This window comes from Aphelocoma coerulescens, unplaced genomic scaffold, assembly GCF_041296385.1.
Source record: "Aphelocoma coerulescens isolate FSJ_1873_10779 unplaced genomic scaffold, UR_Acoe_1.0 HiC_scaffold_94, whole genome shotgun sequence".
Taxonomy (NCBI): domain Eukaryota; kingdom Metazoa; phylum Chordata; class Aves; order Passeriformes; family Corvidae; genus Aphelocoma; species Aphelocoma coerulescens.
Window position 1 is genome coordinate 572,767 of NW_027184076.1, and position 27,955 is coordinate 600,721.

At 50.9% G+C, this 27,955-nt stretch overlaps 1 protein-coding gene across 1 annotated transcript; it reads left to right on the plus strand.

The window, feature by feature from the left end:
- The first annotated feature begins 594 nt into the window (after window positions 1-594).
- Window positions 595-27,825, plus strand: LOC138102606 (serine/threonine-protein kinase PAK 3-like). Its single transcript, XM_069000328.1, is given in 14 exon segments — window positions 595-626; window positions 9,286-9,410; window positions 9,413-9,535; window positions 10,479-10,516; window positions 10,954-11,007; window positions 11,044-11,112; window positions 17,488-17,622; window positions 17,900-18,244; window positions 22,948-23,060; window positions 23,726-23,843; window positions 24,661-24,760; window positions 25,195-25,391; window positions 27,041-27,178; window positions 27,614-27,825. Coding segments are annotated over 14 exon segments (1,716 nt in total). The 3' UTR covers window positions 27,743-27,825.
- Window positions 27,826-27,955: the final 130 nt, after the last annotated feature.

Genomic DNA, 27,955 nt, shown 5'->3' on the forward strand with positions numbered 1-27,955 from the left:
CAGAAGACAGAGGGGTTGTAGTCCTGTGGCGGACTACTGGGCATGAGAATAGCTTGGGCCACAACCTGGTTAGCAGCAAGAAAATAGGGAGGGTTAACACACTGGATATTGACAGTAAAGAACCCTTGTGGGCCCACTTGAACAATTTCTGGTGTAACACAAATGTCAGCTGGTGAACGTACAACATCTTTTAACACAAACAATATACAGTCTCTCAGACTCTCACAACTCACGACGATTCTCTGGGGTGTCACCGAGTCCATTTGAGTTGCAGTGGTCGTGGTAACCATTTTCCTGGTGGCAGTTTCTTCATTCATTCCCCCATGTGGCCCTGCCAATCCACACAGTCCTGTCAGTGTTTTGGCTGCATCCCATCGGCGGCAGGCGATGTCATTTTCCCTGGGGAGACAGCTCAGGAACCCTGATTAACTGAAGCCAGAGCTCTGCAGTTTTGGGCCAAGTGCCCTGGTTTGCCACACCTGTGACAGACCCAATTAGCATTTCTATTGCCCTGAGATGCTGTTGCATCAGCAGCGGCTGCAATTTCTATTAAGTTTTTCCCCGTTTTTAAATTTGGCTGATGAATTGGCACCAATGTCGTGCAAGCACGAATCATTTGACTTAAGGTCGGTGGAGGTTCGAATGGAAGACCCAAAACCACTCTATTACAAGCATCATTGGCATTAATCTTTGCAATTTGCGTTATAATATGCTCTCTTGTTTTCGGATCTTCCGCTTGTTTTTCCACTACCAGCCTCAGTTTATCCACAAAATCAATAAATGGCTCATTTTGCAGTTGCCAAATCTCAGTGTAATTCAATTGAGGTGCTAATTTAGGGGGCATCATTAAGAACGCTTGCTGTGCTGCTTGCTTTACAGCATTCAGGACCGGCTCTGGTGTATTTTGAGCCTGGTTCTGGGGCTTGGCTAATAACCCCTCACTGGTAAGGTGATCCATAGAAACCCCCGCGTTGTTTGGATCCTGCAGTAAAATAAGGAGGACCTCTCCCAGTTGCTTCCTCCAACCTTCTTCCCACATTTGAAACTTGGATGGGGAAAGCAAGCAGGAGAAAATGCTTTTGAGGTCATGTGGCACAATCACTGTACCGGTGAGAGTTATCTTAAGAAGGTTCTTAAAATACTGACTCTCCCTCCCAAATGCTTTCTGGGCTTTGCAAAGCTCTTTCAGCCCTGCAGAATCAAAAGGTTTCCATGTGGGATTACTGCCAGTTCAATCATATGTTACAGGAACAGCAAAGGGATAGGAAGGGGCTGAGGAGACTCCCGGACCTGATTTCAAGGTGGTTCCGGTTTCTACCCCGTGGGAACTGGAATGGGGGGGGCGTGGGAGCCAGGAACTCCTCCACAGGGGGCGGGGTTGGAGGACCAGGAGGCGTGGTCACAGGATGGGCGGGGATTCCCAACGCAGGGGGCAGTACCCAATGCATGGGAGGAACCCGATGACATCACATCTCGGGGAGGGGATAGGAAAGGGTTGGGGGTAAGAGGGCGAAAGGGCCTGGGGGAAGAACAAGGGGGGGAGGGGTGAACTGTGCCATGTGGTCAGCGCCATTGTTCAGACACGTGGAGTGGGGGGGGACAATGGCAAACAGCATTTAAAACAGTTTTCTGGGCTTATAACGGGAAGAGGGCAAGGGATACAGGGTTTGGGAAGAGGTCGAGGCAGCTTGACCAGAGCTACCCCAACAGGGTGGCTGAAAAGAGCGAGAGGGGTCAGAGAGAAGGTAGCAACTCTGTGCCTCTGGGCATATCACCCCATTCAGTTTTTCCAATGAAGGGGAAGTGGGATGAGGAGCAGGAGGGGAGAAAGGAGGGATACAGGAAGAACTGCAAGGGGATTTGTGCTTTTCTTTTACTTTCTGATCCATTTTATGCAAGTCCTGAAGCACTAGAACTAGAGGAAAGAATTTTTCTCCAGAGGAGTCCCCTTTTCGCTTTAAATCAGTAATCTTATGCCCCACAGCCTTCCAGAAGGCAGGAGATTTTAAATTTGCTGGAGACACTTGAGGAAGGTAAAAGAAAAGCCAGCGAACTGTTTTAACAGACCCTTTGAAAATTTGAAACCAGTAACTGAAAGGAATTTCACAACTTGGAGAAAAACCTCTCTTTGGGGCTGAGAGAGTTTGGATCCCATCTCTCTTTGGGCACTTCTTCCGCCCACCACCTGAAAAAAGAAAAAAGAAACAAAATATCAGGGACCAGGGATACTCGCACAAGTTTCAGACATCAGCACAAATTTGTCTGGTCCCAAAGTAAAAAGCACAGGTTGGGTTCTCTGAGGCACGCCTGCTCTCCAAAGTCAGTTCAGTGCAGAGTGAGTGGGAGTTAGCAGCCTTCTCTCAGGGCACTGCTCCTAAAACAGAGCAGACTGCTCCGAGAGGCGTTAGCAGTCCAAAGTCGCTTCTTATCGCTGTCCACTGACAGCCACGATGTCACAGGGATCCACTCGTGTGAGCCCCGTGCTTGGTGCGCCAACCTAACCAAGTTCTTGCTGCTCGGGGCACGAGCTCTGGCGTGCCCCAGGTCAGAGACAGCCCAGCTGCGTTACTTCTGCCCGCCGCAGAAGCGACTTCAGCATCAGGAAAAGAGCTGCTGGCTGAATTAGCTAGCTGGCTTCTCGGCAGAGGAAACATGGCAGGAGCCAATGGTATCAGCTCACGTTAGCTCGGAGACAAAGGAAGAGAGAGGCTGTTCTGGTCTGGCTCCTAACAGATTTCTTGTTAGAAGTTTCGCAACCCGAACGAGCTGGGAAGGGATGGAATGTGATGGGATCCTCCCTGAGGCTTGTCCGCAGTTTTATAGAGTTTGAAAACCGCGGGGAAAGGGGAAAACAACCAATGAGTTACAAGCCAGGGGGAGGAAACAATTTCACAAGAACCACTGGGGGAAACCGAGAGGTGGGAGTTATAACAGAGAACCAGTGAACAACCAAGTAACCGAGAATTTTCCCGAACCGGGGGAGGCGGCTTGTACCCGGGCACTGCCCAGGGGGGTGCGGCTTAGGCTTCTGAGCCGCCCATTGACCCATCCTCTGAGTCTGCCTCTTCGGGAAACTCGATCCAGTGGATGGGTTGGTGTAGTGGTTTGGTCCAAATACTCATTCCTGTTTACCTTGTGTGAGATAAGAATTAGGAGAAACGCAAAGCAGGCACCAAACTTGAAAGAATATAAAGAAATTTATTAACAGACCTAAAAGAGGGGGGAAAAAAAAAAAAATCATACCACACCTTCAGAACACTTCTCCTCCCCCCCACCTTTCTCCCATCTCCCACTGACAATGTAAAAAGACAACCCTTGAGATGTTCAGTCTGTTTACCACTTCCATAATTGTTCAGTCCGTTTAGGAAGAGGAGTCTCTCTTGCCCATGCTATGGAGAAATTAGCACAATGAGACAGCTGCCCGGGTTGGTTCTCTGCTCACATGTGAGTCCCTTCCCCTGACATGCAGCTTTTCCCACAACTGCTTTCGAGGGTCCACTCTTGAATTACTGGGGTACAAATTGAAGGTTGAGCCATTCAGAAACAGAAGTTCTCTTCAGCCATCTCTGGGAGCATTTCATCTCTAAGAACAGAGGCCCTCCTCCTTCCCTGGGAGCAAAGGGTCCTCCTCATCTTCATCTCTAGGGCTATCTCTGGGAGCATCTCTAGGAACTGAGGTCTTCTCCTTTTCCATTTGGAGCAAAAGTCCTCATCACTTCCATCTCTCCCTGTTCAAACTTCTCCTCAAATTACAGCTGCTTCAGCATCTGCCTATCTCAGCGCAGGTGCTTTTGCTCACAAGTACAAGTTGAACACTCCACCCCCCCATGCCTTCATGAAATTACAACAGGTACTCTGATACATCATAGCTTTACAACAGAATATCAGCTTTAAGCATCTCGTCTTTCTTCTCCCTCAGGTTTTCAGCTCTTCACAGCACTAAAAGGGTTAATCTCACCTAGGCCTTGCAGCTGGAATTTCGCTTATCGCTGTTGGTCACACGATCTTTTGCCGGACAGCAGGGCAGCTTCAGCTGAATCTTGGCCGCACTGGAGAGGGGGAGCCGGGCTGCTCCGGCTGCCCATAGCAGGGCTGTGGGGGTGTTCCGCGGGTGGAACAGGGCCCACCGGCTCCAGGATGGCTGTGGTGCGGCCCGGCCTGGCCCGAGCAGGGCCTGGGCTGGGCCCGCTGGGCCCCCGCACAGGGCCCACAGCCTCCTGTCCCAGCAGCAGAAACGAGAGAGGGCTCTGCCTGGGGTGTGTCTATCCTTAAGTGTGGATCACAGAGGCCACAATTTTTAGTGGCTTCAAGAATTGTCCATATTCAAACTGGCCAGCTGATAGGCTCTGTCAGGTCACAGAGGAAGCTGTAAGCACCCCTTTGCAAGAGCATCACTTCTGGGATTATGCTTTGCTAACCCATGACAGCTGGGATTGATTGGCATCACGCTGCCCCAGCCCCGCAGTGGGCTGGGTCACACCAACAATTTCAACTGTTTGTTTCCTTACCTGAGGAAAATCGGATGGATTTCCTGTCTTTTCTTCCAATTACCATTGTTTTCAAGAAGAGGATAAAAAGCTTGATGAGTTTTGTTTAATGGAAGCTGCGCTTAAGGGACCAACAAGAACTGCAGAGATCCTTCTCATGTAATAATCCTTAGAGATAGTATAGATAGTTAGTATAGCAAAGTCCCTCTTCCAAACTGCCTGTCAAGCTGGTGGGAATCTTCAGAGAAGCAAAACGTGCTTTTGCTGATGTAGTTGCCCCTAACTAGGTCCGCCAATCAAATCAGCTGCCAAGGCAAGCTCTGCTGACTCTTGGAAAAGCTGTGGCTGCTTTGGGGTCTGAGTTTTTTGTTGGTATAGAAAAGTCATCTCTGCCTCTCTGCCAGGGCAGAAATTGCCACTGCAGAGTGGGCTCTGGGAGAGCATTTACAGATGTGAAAGAAGCAGGTGGAGCCTCATGTTTCCTTTTTCTCCAGGCTGAACTCCTGATAGCCACAGGAGGGAGACCAAAGCTGCAGCAGCCCAAGCTATTCTCAGTTTCGCTGCGCCACTTCCTGAGCTGCTGCCTGCAGACAAAGGAGGAGCGGCGCTGGTCTGCCAAGGAGCTCCTGCAGGTAAAATGCAAAGGGGCTGCAGGTCAAACAGTGTCCGAGGATGGGCTCCTCCTCCACTGAAGCCCAAGGCATAAGATGAGCCCCCTTCCTCCTCATCTCCACTTCTGGTTCTTTTTAAATGAAAATGGTGAGGAATCCTAGGCTGGGCTGGGCTGGTAGGAGCCTGTAAAGGTCATCTGGTCCAAACAGCCTGCAATGAGCAGTCCCTGCAATGAGGGACAACTTGAAAGAGATCAGGTTGCTCAGAGCCCCTTCCCACCTGACCTGGAATGTTTCCAGGGAAGGGACACCTACCAGTTCTCAGGACAACCTGTGCCACTGTTGCACTATGCTCCTTAGACCTACTCGGAGTAAATCCCCTTTTCATTTAAAAATATTATCCCTGCCTTTGAAGCACTGAGCTTGGAAAGTCATGGTTCATTGTTCTTGGTTGTTTTTTTTTTTTCCTTTGGGCAGCATCCATTTGTAACATCAGCCAAGCCTGCGTCCAGCCGGGCACCACTCATTATTTCAGTGAAGAGGTGGAAAGAGAAGAAAAGACTGTGACAATCACATCAGGACTGTTTTCTCCATGACCAGCTTAGTGTAGGATTGTAGAGTAGGATTGCAGAGTAGGATTGTAGAGAAGGATGGCAAATAATTAAAGTTTCTGAAACCTCAACTCATTTGGAAGATTTCCTTCCTTTTTACCCTGTGATTTAGCTCAAGATTTCCTTCTCAATTGTCCGTTGTTTCTTAAAGTTGGAAAGTGACACTTATGGCTTCTTTGGTATGGTTTGTCAGTGGGGCAGGCTCTTCTTCATTCATCCTCTCCAGACCACACTGCCTTTGCAATACGGCACACTGGCCGGTTTTTGTCCAGCCATTGTGCTTGTAGTTGAGGCAGAAAGGGCAATGGCATTTGCAGGCAAAAGCAGAGGAGGAGTTGTGCAGCCAAGACATCCTGTGCAGATGTAGGTGTTGAGCTGTGACTCGAGAGCATTGGGGTTCCTGCCACTTGGATTTGTATCCCTAAGTGCAATCTCTTTGGCTCGGGGAGAGTCTTGCTCAGCTGAGAAAGCAGAAAGCTCAGCGAGGGTGCTCTGAAAGGTCTCGTCTGAGGCAGAGCTGTCAGCGAGCGTGAGGTGAGAGCGGCCCGGCCTTGCCCAGGCCGGAGCCCCAGCAGAGCCCACGCAGAGCCCAGAGCAGCCTGAGGCTGGGCAGAGGCAGGCTGGCAGGAGGCCCTTGGAGCTGCAAGAGGCAGCAGCCTGGCACTGGGTGCCTCTTCCTGGGAGCGGGCACATCGTCCCATCTCAGAGCCAAAGCGGCAGCTGGCTGCTCCCGAGGGAAGCGTAGCCGTGCTGGGCACAGCGCAGACTGGTGCCATTGGCCGTCTGGAGGCAGCCCAGGAGGAGAGAAAGGCAAAAGACAGCCGAGGGCTGGTGCCCCGGCTGAGGATTGCTACTCTTCTGCCGGCTGCCCTGGAAGTCCTGGGAAAGGTTAGCAGTGTGTGCAGCAGCCTGGGCACAGCGGGAGGGAGCCGGGCTGCTCCGCAGGCTCGAGCACGGGGCAGCGTCCTTCAGGCACGGCACTTCTGCCAGGGGCACCGAGGCCAACGGGAGGCAGCGACAGCTCGTCAGGTCAGATCTGCAGGAGCCAGTGCCTCACACAGCTCGGGGAGGAAGCAGTTCTGCACTGAGTCAGAGCAAAGGTGTGGAATGCAGAGCGTTCTGCAGAAATATTCGGGGCCACCAGGCCAGCCTGCTTTGTGCTCTCCAGGGCACAGCAAGCAGTGCACCACGCAGCTCTGAGTTGCTGGCAGAGAGGTGTTAAAAATGAACTCACTTTTGGATACAATTAAATGGTAACAAAGTCGTCGAAGCAAAGGAAAACTGCTTATGAGTAACGATTCCGTTGAGCCGGGTGTGTGCCTCCCTCCCCGAGAGCTCAACACACCCCCCCTCTAAGAAAATGGCTGCTTTTTAGACCCTTTCCCAGCCGGGACGGTCCCTGTCCCCTTTCCCAATGGGTGGGTACTAAGAAACTTAGGTGCTCTCCTGACCACCTTCTTTTCTGTCCCCTCCCCTCCCATCCTACTTCCTTTTTAGTCAGGTCTTCAACCCTGCCCCTCTCCCAGCTCACAGCAACACCCAGCAAATTAACTAGAACAGCTCCAAACCATAAATCCAACATACATCCAGCAATTTTCATTCTTTGACCTAAACCCCTTTTGGCTGCAGCAAAATATTACTTCCTCTCTCAGAGGGAATCGGGGATGTGCCTGAGGCTTGTGCTTGAGTAGTGAACTGATTTGGAAGGGAGCAGAAGGCTTTCAGTAGGCAATTTGTGTTTTCTTTATTACTTTGGGAAAGAAAGATGCAATGTGGCTTCACGCAGCAAAAGCACTTGCAGGGTGCAGTGATGAAATGTTGTGTTCAATTCCCAGGGAAGGAAGGTGTAAATGACCATCAGAGGAGAATTTGAGGAATGGGTGTTACGGGTTCAGGAGGACGCCCATGCCCAGAGAACTCAAGACCCAGTTAGAATTGCAAAGCAAATGAATTTTAGTAGTCACGTTAGCAAGAAATACATACCGGCGCCTGGCTGCTGGAAAAGCCACCGAGCAGGAGAAGGAGATAGAGCATGGCTCCTGAGTGGGAGGGGCAGAAGGGCAGGACTCCTTCAGGGCGTCCCCTGGATAAAAATGGCGTGCGTCATGTCGTCCTCTCCCCTCCACCCCCGGGGCACACCTTATATCTCCTCCTCAGGAGTGGCCAGTTTCAACATCATTTCGTCCAGGGCCAACTTACGAGATGAGGTCACATTGGCCCATGACCATACTCCATGCCAACAATGGCTCCATTATGTATTGTTTCTCCTTTCCCAGGATGAGTTCCACCAGGTGACCGATACCTAGTTTCATTTCTAGAAGTTAGTCCCGCTAACTAAGAATACAGTCGTCTTCTGCATTATCTTGTCGATGTGCAACACTGCGGACCAAACATGTCAGGCCTCAGATCTGTCTCCTATCCCTGACACATGGGGATGTTCCCCAAATGACCACCAGAGACCCTCAGGACACCCCTACTCTCACATCAAGAACTTCTGACAAGTGGTTTAAATATGTCAAATAGTTTGAAGTCATGTTTAGCCTGTGAGTTTCAGCAAAGTAATGAGTGTGTCTTAGTTCCATGGGTACAAACTAGTAAGTGAGATTGCTGGGTGTGCACGTGTTAGGGAAGTGATTCCCCATGCACCCAGCACTGAAATCAAGTGCCGCCTCCTTTCTAACGCTGAGCTGGCAGCAGGGATGGATCCCTGCTTGGTAACCTTTCATTGTGGTCACTTATATTGAACAGTAAAAAAGGTTGAAATGAAATATTTCAAGCCGTTTCCCTCTGGTTTCCCTTTCCTGGGGGCCAAAGCTCTGTGCCCCAGGTGGCCTGGGTGTGTGCAGAGAAATGCAGCCCCCACAAAGCCCTTGGTTTTCCCACAAGTCATCATCACTCCTTCCCAGGTGCGCCCAGCTCTGGCAGGAGAGAGAGAGCCCACGGCGCAGTGGGCACCGTGCCCTCCCAGCCGGGGCTCTCTGGCACAGAGCAGCAGCAGTGCCAGCACCTTTCAACCCGCTCCTGGCCTTGGCTTCAGCCGGGAGCCAGAAGCCTCTGGAAATCAGCACTGCCAGTTGCATTCCCAGCTTGGAGCAGCTCCTGCGGGTGGGCAAATCCTGCCCGTTCGACTGCTTCCAAAGAGGACGAAAGGCAGAGGCAGAGACGTACCTACAGAGGGGACCAGGGCGTGTCCAATAAAAGTGCAAATGTGTGGGGAGATTTGTTAGGAATTATTACAGCTGTCATGCAATTAGTGCCTTCTCTCCTGGATCTGTGCAATGCTTTGGGCCATTTTCTTGGTCTAGTTTCCTTTGCTTTGGTCCCATCTCAGTGTTCACTTGGGGTACAGGCTGCAGGTGCTTGGGGCACTCTTTGAGTTACTCTTGGAGCCCTTGAACAACAGGGTTTGGCCCACGAGGGGACTTTGTGCTGCTTTGTGACAGAGGAGAACTTCCCAGGCTATTGTGTGTTTGCTGCAGGGAAGCTTGGGTTGCTTAGCATCAATCCCCAGACCAACGCAGAGCAGCTGCTTTGTGATGTCAGGGCATGGTTGCCACGTTGTGGTGCTGTCATCAGAAGGTTGCCTTGGTGCACAGAAGGTCTCAGTGTCAGAGCAGCTCTTGGGCTTGCTCAGAGCAGGAGCATCCTCCTGGTTGAGGCCTTGTCAGGGGGCAGCTGCACTCTGACAGGAGCCTTGTTTTTTCTTGTGTTAGAGCACAGTCTGCAAACTTGCACAGCAGTGCTAAAATCATGGAGGCACTTGCTGCTGCAGTTTGCACTGTGTATGGCATTGGTTATTCTGCCTATTACCTGACTAACCTGACACGTGAGTAGAGGTTTTCCCTGGGTGTAACCCAACCTGGCTTGTGTAGGTCTTCCTGCTCTTTCTTAGTAACTGAGTTGATTTTGAAACAAAAAGACCATTAGGATGCCACTGCTTTGGTAAAGCTCCTGTCAACACATTCAGCTCAAAAGAGGGTGTCTGTAGCCAGGGAGGTGTGGGCAGCATTTGCAAGGGAACGTGCAGGGGTTCCCTTCCCTCCACGGGAGAGTCTGTGGCAGCCGAGTCTGTCATTTCCTCAGGGGGCTGGGTGAAGCAGGACAACTTTGAAAAGGCAGCCTGGGAGGTGTTCTCAGAAGGCCTTCAAAGAACTCTGCAGTTGTGCCTGGAATTCAGGGAAAGCTTCTTTGTTTCTAAATTTTGTCATTAAAAGATTTGACTGTCTAACTCGACCCTTTAATGAGTGCTAAAATAGTGATTCTTTTTGCAATGAAGTGCAAACTCCCAAACAGTGAGTGTCTGCTCTTGAACCCCAGAGCTGCTCCTGGGCTGTTTCCCAGTAGAACTATGACACCTCAGGGGGGTTTGGGGGAAGGTTTTCTGGGCAACAGGTTTTCAGTAACTTAATGAGAATTAGTGCTAGCAACCTTTTTATAAAAAAAGAACCTGAAGGAGAGGATAAAAAAGGCAGCTTTAGCTGTTGGTCAGAAGAGAAATATTGGGTGTTAAAGAACAATTTGCATTTTCTTGATCAAGTTTGTATTCATTTACTGGCAAAAGAGGCCAAAGCATAGGCACAACCAAGAATATTGTCCTGCTCTCTTGCTGGATGTGTGGAAGAACTGTGTCTGCTGGAGGGCTATTGTGAAAAGAAAACACTCTCTGTTTGGGTGGACTTGTTCTGCGGGATTAACCAGGTTTTTTCACAGCGTTTTTTTCACAGGCGGTTTTTTCACAGCATCTGGTTCATTTTCCCTTCCCACTGCAGGTCACATGATCCGCGTATTCGTCAGTCCTGACCCTGAGGTGAGTGAGACAGGAACTTTTGATGTTCCTGGTGTTTAAGAACTGTGTAGAAAGCTGTGAGCTTGGCCTGCGGCAGTAGAGTAAGGAGGCTGAGCTGGGTGGGCAGAAAGAAAATCCATGTTCATGTCTGCAGCAGCAATAGCAAAGGCATCACTGTGTAATAGCTGCTTTTGCATTTCAGAGCTGTCGCAGAACTAAAAGCCCAGCTTTGCAGAGAGAACGTTGCTTGCTGACAGTAGCCAGGCTGCAATATCTAATTCAGAGCAATATGCAGTACTGTTGAATTAGCCCATTTTACTTTAGTTGGAGGCACTTGGAATCCCATTGCTATGCAAGGTTATGATTTCTCCTTAGTAGAGCTGGTTGTAGAGCTAAATAGAGATAAGGTTAGAAATGACAGGTAACTGCCTGTCCCTCACACTCCTGCCTGTCCACAGAGCCCAGAACCAACCTCAGGCTCTCCTCTGGCTCCCTCTGCTCCTGGAGAAGAGGTTGAAGAGGCTGAAGAGGCTGAAGAGGCTGAAGAGGCTGAAGAGGAGAAAAATGTCCAGAACTCTCCAGCTGTGGTCAGTCATGAACCTGAACATCCTGAGCCGGTAAGTGCCAGTTGTGGTTGGGGCTGTGTTTAGAGGAAATCAGAGCTGCAAGTTTCTGAGCGGCCAGCACTTGCTGGTGGTGGCCGAGGATGCTGAGTGCTGGAGTCCTGGCAGGACCTAGCGATTCCCCCCAGCCAGTGAGAGCTGGAACACGGCCTTTGAGCTGTCATGTTTAGGCCCCAGCTTGCTGGGATTCCAAGAGGGGCAAACGTGAATCATGAAGGCTCCCCTGTCGCCAGAGGAGGGAGCGCTCCAAAGACACCGCTCTCAGCCTTGCCAGACACGTGGGGGACACGGTGGCCTGGAGAGCCGTGTCCCACTGCACAGGCTGGCCAAGTAGCTGCTGGCACAAAAGCTGTTGATGTGAGCACACAAGTGCTTTGGGGTGGTTTGTCCACATGAGCTTCTTGGGTGGGCCGAGCTGGGAGTATTTCAGAGACACACTGGGGACGGGGAGGTGCTGCTTGAAGTCAGGGACTTTGGTGCCTTGGTTGCCAGGTTGTTCTCTGGCCTCTTCAGGCAGAGCAGTGAGGAGCAGAGCTGACAGGGGCTCTGAGTGCGCCTGTGTTTTTGCTTTTGATAAGCTGCAAAGAGATGGTTGTGTTGTGCACAGACCTGTGTGGGGCCCCTCTTCTCCCGTGTGGCAAAAGAAGCAAAGTGCGCAGTTGGGAGCCCTTCTTCCGGGGCAGAAGCCCGAGGCTGCCATGTTTCTGCAGATACTTTCTGTTGTGAAGTCTGTTTTTAAAACTGCATTTGAAAACTGCATTGGAGCCTAGAGTGGGGGCAAAGCTGCAGCTCCTTGAGTGCTGTCTCGTAGGGTTAAGAACAGGAAGGAGATCTTGCCGTTCTGGCTGCTGTATTTGAAGTCAATGTGCAACTTTGTGCCTGGGGAGCTGCGTGGGAGAAAAGGAGCCAGGGGTGCCGGTCCACAGTAGCTGAACGTGAGGCAGCGTGTGGCCAGGTGGCCAGGAAGGCCAAGGGCATCCTGGCCTGTGTCAGCAAGAGTGGGGCAGCAGGAGCAGGGCAGTGACCGTCTCCCTGTGCTGGGCACCAGTGAGGCCGCAGCTGGAGTGCTGTGTCCAGTTCTGGGCCACTGTGAAGAAGCAAGACCTTGAGGGGCTGCAGCGTGTGCAGAGAAGGGCAAGGGAGCTGGGGAAGGGTGTGGAGGCCAAGTGCCATGAGGAGGTGCTGAAGCAGCTTTAGGCTGGAGAAAGGGACCTTCAGGCAGACTTTAGGCTCCTGCGGGACCTTCAGGCAGACTTCCCTAAATGCCTGCATGACAGTGCTCGCCACAAGTGCCGTTGCATCCCCTGCCAAGCATCCCCTCACTGCACCCAAGGGCTTTAGGCACTGCAGCAGGTGACCCTTTTGTCTTTTGGTCTCTTGGTTTGTTGGTTTGCACGGAGGAGAAGGCCTGTTTATTTTCTCTTTCTCCAGCAAGCAAAGGTGCTTTTGCTGTACCTTTCCTGCCCTTTTCCAGCACTAGCACAGATTTTATCCAGTTTTAGGTTTCCATGTCTGCAGCAGCAATAGCAAAGGCATCACTGTGTAATAGCTGCTTTTGCATTTCAGAGCTGTCGCAGGACTAAAAGCCCAGCTTTGCAGAGAGAACGTTGCTTGCTGACAGTAGCCAGGCTGCAATATCTAATTCAGAGCAATATGCAGTACTGTTGAATTAGCCCATTTTACTTTAGTGTGAGGCACTTGGAATCCCATTGCTATGCAAGGTTATGATTTCTCCTTAGTAGAGCTGGTTGTAGAGCTGAATAGAGATAAGGTTAGAAATGACAGGTAACTGCCTGTCCCTCACACTCCTGCCTGTCCACAGGGCACAGAACCAACCGCCGGCGCTCCTCTGGCTCCCTCTGCTCCTGGAGCAAGGGCCAAATGGGTGAAAAATGTCTGGAAATCACCAGCTGGCATCAGACGTGAACCTGAACGTCCTGAGCCGGTAAGTGCCAGTTGTGGTTGGGGCTGTGTTTAGAGGAAATCAGAGCTGCAAGTTTCTGAGCGGCCAGCACTTGCTGGTGGTGGCCGAGGATGCTGAGTGCTGGAGTCCTGGCAGGACCTAGCGATTCCCCCCAGCCAGTGAGAGCTGGAACACGGCCTTTGAGCTGTCATGTTTAGGCCCCAGCTTGCTGGGATTCCAAGAGGGGCAAACGTGAATCATGAAGGCTCCCCTGTCGCCAGAGGAGGGAGCGCTCCAAAGACACCGCTCTCAGCCTTGCCAGACACGTGGGGGACACGGTGGCCTGGAGAGCCGAGTCCCACTGCACAGGCTGGCCAAGTAGCTGCTGGCACAAAAGCTGTTGATGTGAGCACACAAGGGCTTTGGGGTGGTTTGTCCACATGAGCTTCTTGGGTGGGCCGAGCTGGGAGTATTTCAGAGACACACTGGGGACGGGGAGGTGCTGCTTGAAGTCAGGGACTTTGGTGCCTTGGTTGCCAGGTTGTTCTCTGGCCTCTTCAGGCAGAGCAGTGAGGAGCAGAGCTGACAGGGGCTCTGAGTGCGCCTGTGTTTTTGCTTTTGATAAGCTGCAAAGAGATGGTTGTGTTGTGCACGGACCTGTGTGGGGCCCCTCTTCTCCCGTGTGGCAAAAGAAGCAAAGTGCGCAGTTGGGAGCCCTTCTTCCGGGGCAGAAGCCCGAGGCTGCCATGTTTCTGCAGATACTTTCTGTTGTGAAGTCTGTTTTTAAAACTGCATTTGAAAACTGCATTGGAGCCTAGAGTGGGGGCAAAGCTGCAGCTCCTTGAGTGCTGTCTCGTAGGGTTAAGAACAGGAAGGAGATCTTGCCGTTCTGGCTGCTGTATTTGAAGTCAATGTGCAACTTTGTGCCTGGGGAGCTGCGTGGGAGAAAAGGAGCCAGGGGTGCCGGTCCACAGTAGCTGAACGTGAGGCAGCGTGTGGCCAGGTGGCCAGGAAGGCCAAGGGCATCCTGGCCTGTGTCAGCAAGAGTGGGGCAGCAGGAGCAGGGCAGTGACCGTCTCCCTGTGCTGGGCACCAGTGAGGCCGCAGCTGGAGTGCTGTGTCCAGTTCTGGGCCACTGTGAAGAAGCAAGACCTTGAGGGGCTGCAGCGTGTGCAGAGAAGGGCAAGGGAGCTGGGGAAGGGTGTGGAGGCCAAGTGCCATGAGGAGGTGCTGAAGCAGCTTTAGGCTGGAGAAAGGGAGGCTCCTGCGGGACCTTCAGGCAGACTTCCCTAAATGCCTGCATGACAGTGCTCGCCACAAGTGCCGTTGCATCCCCTGCCAAGCATCCCCTCACTGCACCCAAGGGCTTTAGGCACTGCAGCAGGTGACCCTTTTGTCTTTTGGTCTCTTGGTTTGTTGGTTTGCACGGAGGAGAAGGCCTGTTTATTTTCTCTTTCTCCAGCAAGCAAAGGTGCTTTTGCTGTACCTTTCCTGCCCTTTTCCAGCACTAGCACAGATTTTATCCAGTTTTAGGTTTCCATGTCTGCAGCAGCAATAGCAAAGGCATCGCTGTGTAATAGCTGCTTTTGCATTTCAGAGCTGTCGCAGAACTAAAAGCCCAGCTTTGCAGAGAGAACGTTGCTTGCTGAGAGTAGCCAGGCTGCAATATCTAATTCAGAGCAATATGCAGTACTGTTGAATTAGCCCATTTTACTTTAGTTGGAGGCACTTGGAATCCCATTGCTATGCAAGGTTATGATTTCTCCTTAGTAGAGCTGGTTGTAGAGCTGAATAGAGATAAGGTTAGAAATGACAGGCAACTGCCTGTCCCTCACACTCCTGCCTGTCCACAGGGCACAGAACCAACCGCCGGCGCTCCTCTGGCTCCCTCTGCTCCTGGAGCAAGGGCCAAATGGGTGAAAAATGTCTGGAAATCACCAGCTGGCATCAGACGTGAACCTGAACGTCCTGAGCCGGTAAGTGCCAGTTGTGGTTGGGGCTGTGTTTAGAGGAAATCAGAGCTGCAAGTTTCTGAGCGGCCAGCACTTGCTGGTGGTGGCCGAGGATGCTGAGTGCTGGAGTCCTGGCAGGACCTAGCGATTCCCCCCAGCCAGTGAGAGCTGGAACACGGCCTTTGAGCTGTCGTGTTTAGGCCCCAGCTTGCTGGGATTCCAAGAGGGGCAAACACGAATCATGAAGGCTCCCCTGTCGCCAGAGAAGGGAGTGCTCCAAAGACACCGCTCTCAGCCTTGCCAGACACGTGGGGGACACGGTGGCCTGGAGAGCCGTGTCCCACTGCACAGGCTGGCCAAGTAGCTGCTGGCACAAAAGCTGTTGATGTGAGCACACAAGGGCTTTGGGGTGGTTTGTCCACATGAGCTTCTTGGGTGGGCCGAGCTGGGAGTATTTCAGAGACACACTGGGGACGGGGAGGTGCTGCTTGAAGTCAGGGACTTTGGTGCCTTGGTTGCCAGGTTGTTCTTTGGCCTCTTCAGGCAGAGCAGTGAGGAGCAGAGCTGACAGGGGCTCTGAGTGCGCCTGTGTTTTTGCTTTTGATAAGCTGCAAAGAGATGGTTGTGTTGTGCACGGACCTGTGTGGGGCCCCTCTTCTCCCGTGTGGCAAAAGAAGCAAAGTGCGCAGTTGGGAGCCCTTCTTCCGGGGCAGAAGCCCGAGGCTGCCATGTTTCTGCAGATACTTTCTGTTGTGAAGTCTGTTTTTAAAACTGCATTTGAAAACTGCATTGGAGCCTAGAGTGGGGGCAAAGATGTTGCTCTGAAGTAGGTGACACTTTCATCTTTTTGTTTGTTGGTTTGTTGGTTTTCTAGGAGGAGACTCCCTGTATTTTCTTTCTCGGCAAACAAAGGTGCTTTTACTCAACCTTTCCTGGACTTTTCTAGCACTGGACGAGATTCTGCTAGAATTTTAGCTTGCAAGCTGGCGGTTTTGGAAGTTGCAGTGTTTTTGCATGAGAACACGTAGTTTGGGGCAGGGAGATTGGTGCAGAAGGAGCTGTTCTGGTGTCCGGCCAGCCAGCAGGGCCTTGCACATCACTCTCAGGTTAACAGCGCCCGTGCCTTTTGGCAGCCCAGGGGAGCAGAATGTGTTGTATTCCAGGTATAGGAATTCAGCAGGAAATCAACACCCTTGCATTCCAGCTGGTCCTCTGAGGTCAGAGGGGCTGGGAGGGGCTCAGCTTCACTTCTGAAGTGCAGCCACTTTAACATCATCAGTCTGGTTGAGTCCAAGAGAAGAACTTGCCCCAGTACAGATGCACAAAGAGTGCAGTTCCCAGTGCAGTGTCCTGGGTCTGATCGCATTCTAGAAGGACCTTCCTGCTCCAGGTTCCCCAAGAGTGTGGTTTATTGAAGCAACAGGAGAGCAAGTTCAGGACTGCTGCTAATCAGGGCACTGGCTACCAAGTGTTGATGTGTGTAGTGAGGGAAAGCATAGGAAAAGAGAGATGATAACAGTGAGATAGATCTATCTATCTATCGATCGATCGATCGATCGATCTATTTATCTAAATGAAACTTCCCTGCTCTGCTCCAAGGCAATTGGAGGTGCAAAGCTCACCTAAAGACATCCTTTCAGGAGAGGAGGAGAGACATGTTCCATCAAGCGATCCCAAGCAGGCAGATATGTTTCCCCCTCCAGAGATGGTTGTTTTTTCCCCTCAGAGGTGTTTTCCTCCCCCTGTTTATCCGTGAAAGTTTGGTCTGTCCTATGGGTGTGGAGCAATCCCATCCTCTAGGTGGGGTTTGGTGACTCTGGTCAAACATGCATTACAGGACACATGGTTTCCTTCACTGGCATCCTGAAGGGTGTCTAAGCTAATTTGTTAATGGGGCCTTCTGAGGGTCTCTGTTACTGCCGGTCAGAATTCTCAGTTGATAAAAGAGGGAGGACAAGAAACACCTTGGTTCTCCTCCATATACTGAGGTGGCCATAGAGGCCCTCTGACCTCCATTGGAGGCTCTTTGTTCGCATCCTCATCTCCTGAATAATCCAGGATTTGTAACAAGAGTGTAGATGTCAGAAAGGCAGGAATGGCAGTGCAGGCCTGAAGAGAACATGAACTCCAGAAGTGTCTCTCACAAGGAGCAAGCTCCCACAGGAAGCCACCTGCAGAGCCAGGGTGGGGCTGTGGGACAGGGCTGGGTGTCAGTCACTTCTGAAAGACAAGCAGGACACGGCAGAAGAGGAGCGAGGTCCTCAGCAGAGCCTTGAGAAATGCCCCACGTTCCCTTGTCAGATGCCTAAGAGTCTGTTGGAGCTTCAGTCCCAGATGGAGCCTGACTGTAGTGCCAGTGTCACTTTGGAATCTGTGCCTCCCCGTGGGCAGAGAAGGACCCGGGAGAGCAGCAGCACATTGCTTTGGGAATGTGCGAGCCCATCAGTCTCTGAGTCCTGCCCCATAAATATTTTATGGGAAGTTGAAAGCCATCTTCTCTTGCTTTCTGTGCAGCTCCTTCTAGAGAAAGAGCATGAGCAGATTGCTCTATCAGAGATGCCTTGCCAGACTCGGCGAGAGCTGTTCCCAGCCCGAGAGCAGCTGCAGCAGCTCAGGCAGCAGGTGGAAGAGGCACAAGAGAATGGCCAGGTGAGCCTGCTTAGCCAGGTGACAGAGTGAAGGGCAGGAACAGGGACATAAAACGGAGCTCTTGGGACTGAGGAGGCCAGGAGTCCCACAGGCACTGAAAGCACAGAGCCTTGTCATCTGCAGAGCCCAGTGCTGGGATGGGAGGGTTCCAATGGAAGCAGAGCTGGGTAGGGAAGCAGAAGGGAGGGGCTGAATGAATGTGATTTTGAGGCTGAAAGAGGAAAAAGCTGAGCCTGATGGCAGCTGCCAGTCACTTGCTTTGCATTTGTGTGTACAGAACATCAAGGCAGAGCCACAAGCAGAGCTGCCCGAAGCCAAGAGTGACATCAAGGCAGCAAAGAGGAGGAGCAAGGAAGACATCAGAAGCATCCAAGAGGAGAAGAATCTCCATCAGCACAGGAGCGATCTACAAGAGCAGGTGAGTGTAAGAGCTGAAGCCACTCCACTCGTGAGACATCCTCTCTCTGCTTCCTTGCAGAACATTGACAAAGAGCTGCAGGCAGAGCTGCAGGAAACTGAGGCTAGGATCAAGGCAAGGGAGAAGAGGCTGGGTGAAGGACTGAAAATCATCCGAGAGGAAATTAATCTTCTACTCCAAAAGCATGAGGCTCTACAAAAGCGAGTGAGTGAAACAGAGAGAGCCGCTGCAGTCACCAAACTGGTGGTTTCTGCCCTTCTTGCTTTTCCTCTGCAGAGCAGCAGGCGGGTGGGGTGATGTCTCTGAGTGCCATCCTGCTGTGGTCTCTATCACAGCCACTCTGAAGGACACGTCCTGGGCTGCTGAATCTCAGCTGCTGCCCTGGACAGTGTGACTAGTCCTTTGGCCTTTTGGCCAGCAGTCATCCAAATGGATTCCTGCTGGCCTGTTCCTGCTCTCCTTGTTTCTTGAGGTGTTTTTGCAGGTCAGCTTGGTGACCCTGATGGATCTTGAAACAAGCTGTCTGTATCCCTTGTGAACCTGTTCTTTCCCTTTCCTCACAGTCGCTGACCCACGGCTGACAGGGATAAGCTGTAGTGTCTGACTGCTTTGTTGTGTTTGACTTGAGGTGGAAGTGTGGACATCTCAGCTGGCAGCCTGCAAAGACTTCCAGCAAGTGATTGGCCACAAAGAGCCCCAAGGCTGGCGTGGGGCACAGGAACTGTCCCAGCCGGACCTGCTGCAGCTTGAGCCCGTCCCGAAGATGGTGGAGGAAAAGAGGACTCCATGGGAGGAGGTAGAACATTAGAACAAGGAGATGCAAGTGTGTCCATAGTCCTTGGAGGGGGAAAAGAGTGCTTGGGAGGAAGTGGAATAGTCATTGCAGCAGTCATCCTTCAGAAAATCCATGAGAATGGAACAGGAATCTGGCCATGAACTCAAGTAAAATCAGCCTTTGGTTTTGACCCATCCGGTTTGAGAAGTGGACATGCAAAAAAAACCATTTTAAGAGCCCTGCATGTGGCTGACAGCATCTTCCTCTGGGCCTGCATTTGAAATGGGATCCCAGGGCAATCTCTGCCAGCCACACTTTCTGACACAACCTCATTTCTTGTCTCAGATCTACACAGGCTCTCGCATGGAACCTGCTCCTGCAGCAGCAGCAGCAGCAGCATTGTCTAAAGGAGCCTTTGCACCCCAGCCTGAGAAGTGGAGCCCGGGCACTTTGCTCAGCTCCAACACCAACACAGCTTCTTCCCATCAACAGGAGATGGAGGATGACCTCCTGGAGCTACTGAGTACGTCTTGTGTATTTCTTGTGTGAGGGACAGTGTATTGTGTGCATGTGTCAGCATAGCTGTGCCAAATGTTGCTCCGCAGTTTGCTGTCACAGGGACATTTAGGACTCCTCACAGGAAGTGCTGTGCTTCGAGGCAGCGAGGGAGTGCTCTGGGTGTTCCTGCTGCCTCTGAGCACAGCTCAGACTGCCTTGGCTTTGCCTGAGCTTCCCTCTCTGCTGAAGGCAGAAGCAGGGATTGTTCCTGCATCAGCTGTGACCTAGCAAATGATCTAGGCAAGTCCTCTGTGCTAGTGGCCAAACTGAACGGAATATTTGGCTTCCTAAATTCTCCTTAGACTCCTGATTTCTCAGCATTCATCAGAGCAAAAGACCTTCGCAGAAACTGTTTGGTTTTGGAGTTTTGTCTTTTGGTGGGTTTGTAAGGATTTTGGTTGGTGGTTTGTTGTTTTGGGGTTTTTTTGTGTGTTTGGTTTGGGCCTTTTTTTTTTTTTTTCTGGTGAAGTTGTTTTTTCTCCATCCTGAAGGAGCTCTTCTTCCTCATGTGTCTTATTGGTGTAATTTTGATGACTGTTACTATTCCACTACTACATCTACAGTTGGTTTTTATGACAATGCAACGTTTTTGCCAATGACCACTTCTTTGAAAAAACATCAAGTGACAGCACAAATTGAGAGCAAGAGGTGTTTTCCACATGTCCCCAAAGAAAAAGCAGATACTTTTATAACAATCCCTATTTAATATCCTAGTTTCATGCTTATAAGGATGTGTCCAAGAGACACATTGATGTGGCGTGGTCAGGTAAAACTGCACTGCAGGCATTTCTCAGGAGTGAGCCTCCAGCCCATCCACTGTCTATCCCTCAGATCCGTGGCACTTTTTCATCCCTGATTCCCAGTCATTCCCGTGACTGTTAGAATGCCACCCGTTGGCCCAAGCCCTGCACAGCTCACTCTCTAGGAAAACACATGAAGCCCTTTGTGATTCTGCAGCACAGCCCATTGAATCTGCTTCCTGCCCATAACAGCTGCCAGTGCTGTGCTCTCAGGTAAGACCTGGGGGGGCTGAGAACAGAGCCCAGTTGACTCTGTGTCTACCATCACCTGTTGGGACAAGAAGGGCATTGATGTGCACCTCGGTGTGTCTGATCTCAAAGCCAATCCTCTTGTGTCCTGAAAGGGGGCAAGAGCTTGGAACGGGGCTCGGTCTGGCTGTGGCTTCTTCCCAGTGCTTGTCAGTGCTCATCCTTGGGCCTTCCCAGCCCTGCTGTGGTACCTGCCCTGCCCCTGACGGCCGCTGCGACTGCAGAGGCTGGAGCCTTCCTCAGCTGAGAGAGTCCTGCTGCTGCCCGGCCGCTGCAGCGCGGAGCTGCCAGGAGGCAGCAGCCCCTCGTCTGGGCCGGCTTCTGCATGGCACGGCCTGGACTCACGAGAGGCTCAGCATCTCCTCTGGGCAGCTGTCCGTGCCACGCCGGCACCCGAGGAGCACTGCTGTCCTTGCTGCCCGTGGCCGCTGTGCCGAGCTGGGAAGGCGGGGACGTGTGCAGAGCTGAGAGGGCGAGTCCAATGCCAGCGACTGATCCGCGCAGTCAGGGGGAAGACAAGCAGTGTGGTTCTTCACATGGGACACGGGCAAGGGCATCTTTGAACTCAGCCTGCCCATAAAGGCTGAGCATCCTGATGCGGAAAGCCCCGTTGGTATTGGTCACAATGTGAGCTGCTCTGGTTTACAAAAAGAAAGGCATTCCTTTGGCAAGATGCCATCCTCTCCTGCGAATGCATCTCTCTGTGCTTTGTTTCCTCTCAAGAGATCTCTTCAGAGGACTGTAGAAAATCAGTCTCAGTGCTGGCCATCTGTGCTGCAGAGCTGCCTGGCCTGTTGCTGTTGCTGTTGTGGTTCTCGTCGCTGTTGTTGTTGTTACCCAGATGACCACAAAAGGCTCAGAGCCCCAGAGAGTGGGGCTGCCTTTTGTATCTCCTGGAAGGTGGCATCTCTGCTTTCAAGTGAGCATCTTGCACTTTGTTTCCCTCAGGGAAAATGGTGAGCATGGAAAATCCAGTGATGAAATACACTGAACTGGAAAATATCGGCAGTGGGTGAGTCCAACCACAGTTTCTTCTACAAAACCATGGGCCGGCTGTTCTGCTGGTGGAATATCTATCAAGTGTCAAGTCAGGCAAGCTGCAAACATGTTCAGACACTGGGCTTAGATTGACCCATCTCTCAGTGCTGGTCAGAATTTGTAAGTGTGGTCAGAAGGCATTGTCAAAGACATCTCCATGCTGCCACGGTCTTGCCTGCAGCAAGGAACAGGAGCTGGAAGATCTCCTGTCTCTCAAGTGTGGGACAGCTGTGTGTTAATTTCCTTAGCATTTTTGTATGTCTCAAAATCATACGGCCACACTAATGAAAGGAGAATCTTGCTTGCCTGAAAGAGAAGCCTAGCCCCTGGTAGCTGTCAGATAACAGTTCTCAGGAACAGTTCTTTCCAAGAGGTTGCTGAAGGAAATACTCGGTGGTCAGGATTAGAACCACACAGTTTAGAAACGGAAACTCAAGATGAAAGAATAAGCTCTCTTTTTGAGCTGAGGGACTAAAGCCCAAAGCTTCAGGAACAGGCCCAGTGCCCATGCACTGGAGAGGAAAATGCATCATGTGCCCTCTGGCAGAGCCCTCATGCCTCCTGCAGGTTTTAGGCACTTAGAGCAGAGATCTCCTGTCCGGGCTGGCTTTCACGCCAAGATCTAAACAGCTTCTCCTTTCTTTGCTGCTGTTTTGTTTCTAGGGGTTTCGGAGAAGTTTGTAGAGCATTCGACACTGCCACAGGAGGAGAGGTAAATGTCAACAGTCCCTGCAGATTCTGCAGCTCTTGAGGGCTTTCCCCTCTGGTGTGAGTTGTGGCTGGAGCTTTGGGTCACCGCGAGAGCTGTGCTGCAAAGGCACAAGAAGCACAGACTGGTGCCAGCCTGCAAAATACATTTGGGACAGTCGTTGTCCTTCTCAGCTGCCAGAAGGAAGGCAAAGAGAGCAGTGGTTCCTTTTGGAGAAGGAAATGCTCACTCACTCTCAGTGGCTAAAACAAAGGTGGTGCCTTAGAGCATCTCACTGCTTTCTTGTGGCTACAGCTTCAGAGTCCTGAATTCTCATTTCTGGCTGCCAGCAAACACATCTGAACCTTACTGGTAGTTCCTTAGCAACCTGCAGTGCTGCACTTGGGAACTGCACGTAGGGAGGGATCTGCAAGGCGTCCCTAAAAGCCCTAAGCCCTGCTTATAGCCCAGGATGTATCCATAGAGTAGCAAGGCTTGGATTACTTCTCTGGATCCCAGGCAGAGCAGCAGAGAGTGTGGGCAGAGCTTTGTGGGTGATAGTTGACACCATTGTTACCAAGTGGACAAGGCAAAACGTCAGTGGCCATGTGTCCTGTTTCTGGCCCACAAGGGAGCGGAGAAATGGGCTGTTGGAATGTCAGTTCCTAATTACTCCAGTGTCTAATCACAAGGCACTTTGGCACAGCTCAGCTGTGTCATTCCAAAATCACTCGCTCCGTGTGTGTTGTGGTCTCGTGCCACCAACTTCTCAAGGTACTGATTGTCATTGTCATTTTAGGTGGCCATAAAGAAAATTAGTCTGCAAGGACTGAGGAGGAAGGAAGTAACTGTCAATGAACTCATGATCATGAAGATGAATAGGAATCCCAACCTGGTCAACTATTTAGACAGGTGAGTGGTCGTGGTCTTATCCCATGAATGTTTGTTTACCTACTGCAAGCATGAGAGGTCAAAAACCCACTTTGGTCTGTGGCAGAAAATAGAGCCATTAATTACTGATCAATTATTATTTCTCTTCTCATCTCCAATGGATGGGAAGAGAGTGCATTTTGTCTGCATTAGTCTTCCCTGGCACACATCGTTTGACAATTCTTCAAAAGCCTGCACCAGTGCTATCTTACGAAGTCAATACCCTCTAAGTTCACTGCCACCACGTTGTCTTGGGGCTTGATTTTTCTCAAGAGTCTTAAATGCTAATGAGCCATCCGAGAGAGGATTTCCCTTGGACTGCAGCCCCTCTTTTCCATTGCTGGGCATGCCAGGAAGACTAGGTGCTTTTTTTCCATAAACACCATGTGTGACAGCTTTTTATCTGGGCTGTTAGTAAACTGCGTTTTTCACTTGCTGGCCATCTAAGACATCTCCTTTTTCACAGCTGTGCCTTTCTCCTTGACACAGCACAGACTGCAATCGCTGCACAGCCTAGAGGGAACGTCTATTCCTTTGAGTCTGTTCTCGTTTCAAAGGGACCTGGAAACAAGAATCAATCGTTGTCTTTTCCAAACAGTGGCGTAGCCATGCACGTTCATCTCCATGGCCTCATTTCCTTCTTTCAGCTACCTTGTGGATGATGAAGTCTGGCTGGTGATGGAGTACATGGATGGAGGCACTCTGAGAGATGCCATCAATGAGATGTACATATCTGAAGATGAGATGGCAGCCGTCAGTCGGGAGGTCAGGGATCCCACCTGTGCTTCCGAGGGCTTGGGCAGGATTGTCTGGGAAACAGGGGCTGAGAACTGGAGGGATTCCATGTGCCAAACTTTGCTTCTGTGTGGCTGCTATGCTATGGGGAAGCAGGGGAACTGCGTGGCAGTGTGCCTGCACTCCCTGTACTCTGTTCTTGTACTCTTATCTCCTGCTGTTGCATTCTCACTCTGTCTCTTGTATTTGTAGTTGCTGTTCTCCACCTTGCCTCTCTGAATGCTTGCCTGGAGCCTGTCTGCACGGCATTCCTTGCCTGTAAAAGCAAAGGTGCTGGTAGCAGAATTGGAAACTAATGGTAAAAGGGACTCATTTCTCAGAGTCCTCAGCTGAAAAGGGTAGTAGTGCACCCAAAATGCTGTTTGCTTCTGAAAGGCGACTCATGTGATACTTCCAAGTCTGTGCTGAGGCCAGCAAGAAAACCTTTGCCATGCAGCCTCCCACCCAAAAGTGAGCCGCTTCACAGCAAAGGGAGGGACTCTTTCTTTCTTGGCAAAGCCTTGCTTGTCCTCTGGATGAAGAAAGCACATCCACTGCAGCAGCAGTCATTCTGGCTGCTTTGCAGAGGACAGTCTAGAACAGCAATTCCCGTTGGCTCTCTCAAAAGCTGACGTGCCTTCCCTTAGAAAGGTAGTGTTGGAGCAGCAAGCTCTTCCTCTCAATGGCTCTGTGTTCTGCCATTACACTCTATTCCCCTGGAAAGGGAATCTTTTAGAGCTGTTTCCTTTCTTGTGGGCTCAAATCACACCACTCATTTTTATCCTCCTGTCTCTGTTTTCTCTCTCAGTGCCTGCAAGGACTGGATTTTCTTCACTCAAACCATGTCATCCATCGAGATGTGAAGAGCAGCAACATCCTTCTCAGAACTGACGGCTCTGTCAAGCTGGGTTGGTATATTCTTGGCCAGGCAGAGCGTTCCGGGCATGTGGGGTTTGGGGCTGCTTTTGAGTGACTGCCAGTTCCCCCAAAGTGGTGCTGCTGGCAGTGCAGGGACCCCTGCAGCGAGCTGAAGGCACAGTTGCAACGTGCACAGAGGTATGGCGAGGAAAAAGCAGTCCAGAGTGGCACTGGTTTGGGTCTGTGGGTGTCCCTTCCAGAGGGAGGGAGCTACAATCTAAAGGTTCCAGGGAATAAAAGCCACTTCTGGGGGCAGGATTAAAAAATTATAAAAGCAGCCACTTCCGTGTTTCCTTGGCTAAAGTCCTGAGGAAACAGAGCAGGGACGGATTTCCAGGAGATTCAACAGCGCTTTCTCAGACTTACAGTGGGGAGTTCTTTTGCTTGGTTTCCTAATTGTACAGAACTTTTTTGTTCTCCTCAGCTGATTTTGGCCTCTCTGCTCAGCTCACCCCTGAGCAGAATCTAAGGAGCTCAGTGGTCGGGACGTCTTGGTGGATGGCGCCTGAGGTTGTGCTAGGTCAACCATATGGCCCCAAAGTGGACATATGGTCTCTTGGAATTGTGGGGATCGAAATGGTGGAACGAGAAGCTCCTCACTGGAATGAAAGTCCTTCCTTGGTAAGGAGCAAATACTCACTGATCCCTCTGTCTTTTTCACCTATCCTGTGTTCTGTCCTCCATCAGAAAAAATCCCATTGCCGTCTGCTGGCACTGCTTCCACCAAGGTCCCCTTCTAAAAATGGCCCTGCAGCACATCAGCATCTGCTGTAGTTTTGGTTGCATCAGTGGGGGAACTCAGGCCCTACCACATGCAAACACTCTCCATTCTCAGGCAACACTTTCCTTTAGGTTTTAAGGTGTTCCAGCTCATCTGTCTGTGTAGAGGTCTCTAATAACACAAAACACACATCTCAGAGCTGGTGTTACATTTCCAGAAAAGAAGGAAAGAAACCCAAACCAACAAAGTTTCTAAAACAGTGCTTTTCTAGAGAAGAACTGCACTCCCTGTACGGTTTCTTGTCACTTGCCTAAAACCTGGGCATGAGGGTGTAAAGGCCACATAGTGTCTTCTGCTTCTTGTGCAGTGTTGCTGAAACACTTAGTGACCATATTTCTGTCATAGCCCAAGCCACGTTCTCCACGTGACCAAGCTGCAGCCTGGTGACATGGAGAGCCTGCCAAAACCTCCCATTTGTTACCTGGCACTTTCTGGGATGGGCACATCTTTAATGCATTGACTTGAGTATCCAGAGGAGCAGAGGGTTACCATAGGGATGGCATTTCTCCTTCTGCTGATTTGACCGCGAAAAGATTTTCTTTTGCCACATCAGAGAAGCTGGAACTTGCAGACTGCTGCGAGACAGAGCTGCAGGTGGCTCCTGTGTGCCCAAACAGGCATTTTCATCCCAAGACCTTTCTGCATGCATCTTAACGTGTCTGTGTTGAACGCGAGGTTCCAAATGTTTCTTTCCTTACCTGAGCAATAACTCCCTTTTCTATAATAATGCTTGAAAACAGTTAGAGCAAAGTCCCTCTTCCAAACTGCCTGTCAAGCTGGTGGGAATCTTCAGAGAAGCAAAACGTGCTTTTGCTGATGTAGTTGCCCCTAACTAGGTCAGCCAATCAAATCAGCTGCCAAGGCAAGCTCCGCTGGATGCTGGAAAAGCTGTGGCTGCTTTGGGGTTTGGGTTTTTTGTTGGTATAGGAAAGTCATCTCTGCCTCTCTGCCAAGGCAGAAATTGCCACTGCAGAGTTGAGCTTAAACAAGGGGCTCTGGGAGAGCATTTACAGACTTGAAACTGATGCCTGGAGTGGCTACCTAAAACCAGAGACTAGACAAGAATAAGAGAATCAAAATAGGTATTTATTTGAATGGCCTTCAAAGATACAGCCTGGGCAGTCAAAAGGCTACATCCAAGATGGACCCTGGGTCATGAGTTCTTCACAGTTTTGTAAGCTTGGTCCATTTCCATAGCAGGGTTAATTCTCCAATTATGAGCCCAGTTAATGATGTAATTAGCCCAAGTTTGCCCCTCTTCAGAGGCTTTGAGTTCACACATTTTGGGCCCTGGGACAATCGGAGTGTCCTTGGAGAGCAAACCTAGAGAGGCTTTGTTATGTCTAACTAGCACGAGAGAACAGTAGCTAACAGGCCACACAAAACTTCTGAGCTACACACTAGGCAGTACAGGAATTGAAAAATAGAAAAGTTAAAACCTAAGGCATCAAAAGAAGCAGGTGGAGTCTTGTGTTTCCTTTTTCTCCAGGCTGAACTCCTGATAGCCTTAGGAGGGACCCCACAGCTGCGGCAGCCCAACCTGTTCTCGGCTTCTATGCGTCACTTCCTGAACTGCTGCCTGCAGACAAAGGAGGAGCGGCGCTGGTCTGCCAAGGAGCTCCTGCAGGTAAAATGCAAAGGGGCTGCAGGTCAAACAGTGTCCGAGGATGGGCTCCTCCTCCACTGAAGCCCAAGGCATCAGATTTGAGCCCCCTTCCTCCTCATCTTCACTCTTGGTGCTTTCCAAATGAAAATGGTGAGGAATCCTGGGCTGGGCTGGCAGGGACCTGTCAAGGCCATCTGATCCATGTGGCCTGCAATGAGCAGGGATATCTTGAAAGAGATCAGGCTGCTCAGAGCCCCTTCCCACCTGACCTGGAATGTTTCCAGGGAAGGGACACTTACCAGCTCTCAGGACAACCTGTGCCACTGTTGCACTATGCTCCTTAGACCTACTCGGAGTAAATCCCCTTTTCATTTAAAAATATTACCCCTGCCTTTGAAGCACTGAGCTCGGAAAGTCATGGTTCATTGTTCTTGGTTGTTTTTTTCCTTTGGGCAGCATCCATTTGTAACATCAGCCAAGCCTGCATCCAGCCTGGTGCCACTGATCGAGTCACTGAAGAAGTGGAAGGAGGAGGAGAAAAGATTGCAGTGGCAATCCATCCATTCAGGACTATTTTCTCCATGACCAGCTTAGATGAGGATTGTAGAGTAGGATTGTAGAGTAGGATTGCAGAATAGGATTGTAGAGTAGGATTCTAAATAAATAAAGTTTCTGAAACCCCAACTCATCTGTAAGATTCCTTTCTTTCTCACCCTGTCGGGAAGCTCAAGATTTCTTTCTCAATTGTCCATTGTTCCTTAAAGGTGGAAAGTGACACTTACGGCTTCTTTGGTATGG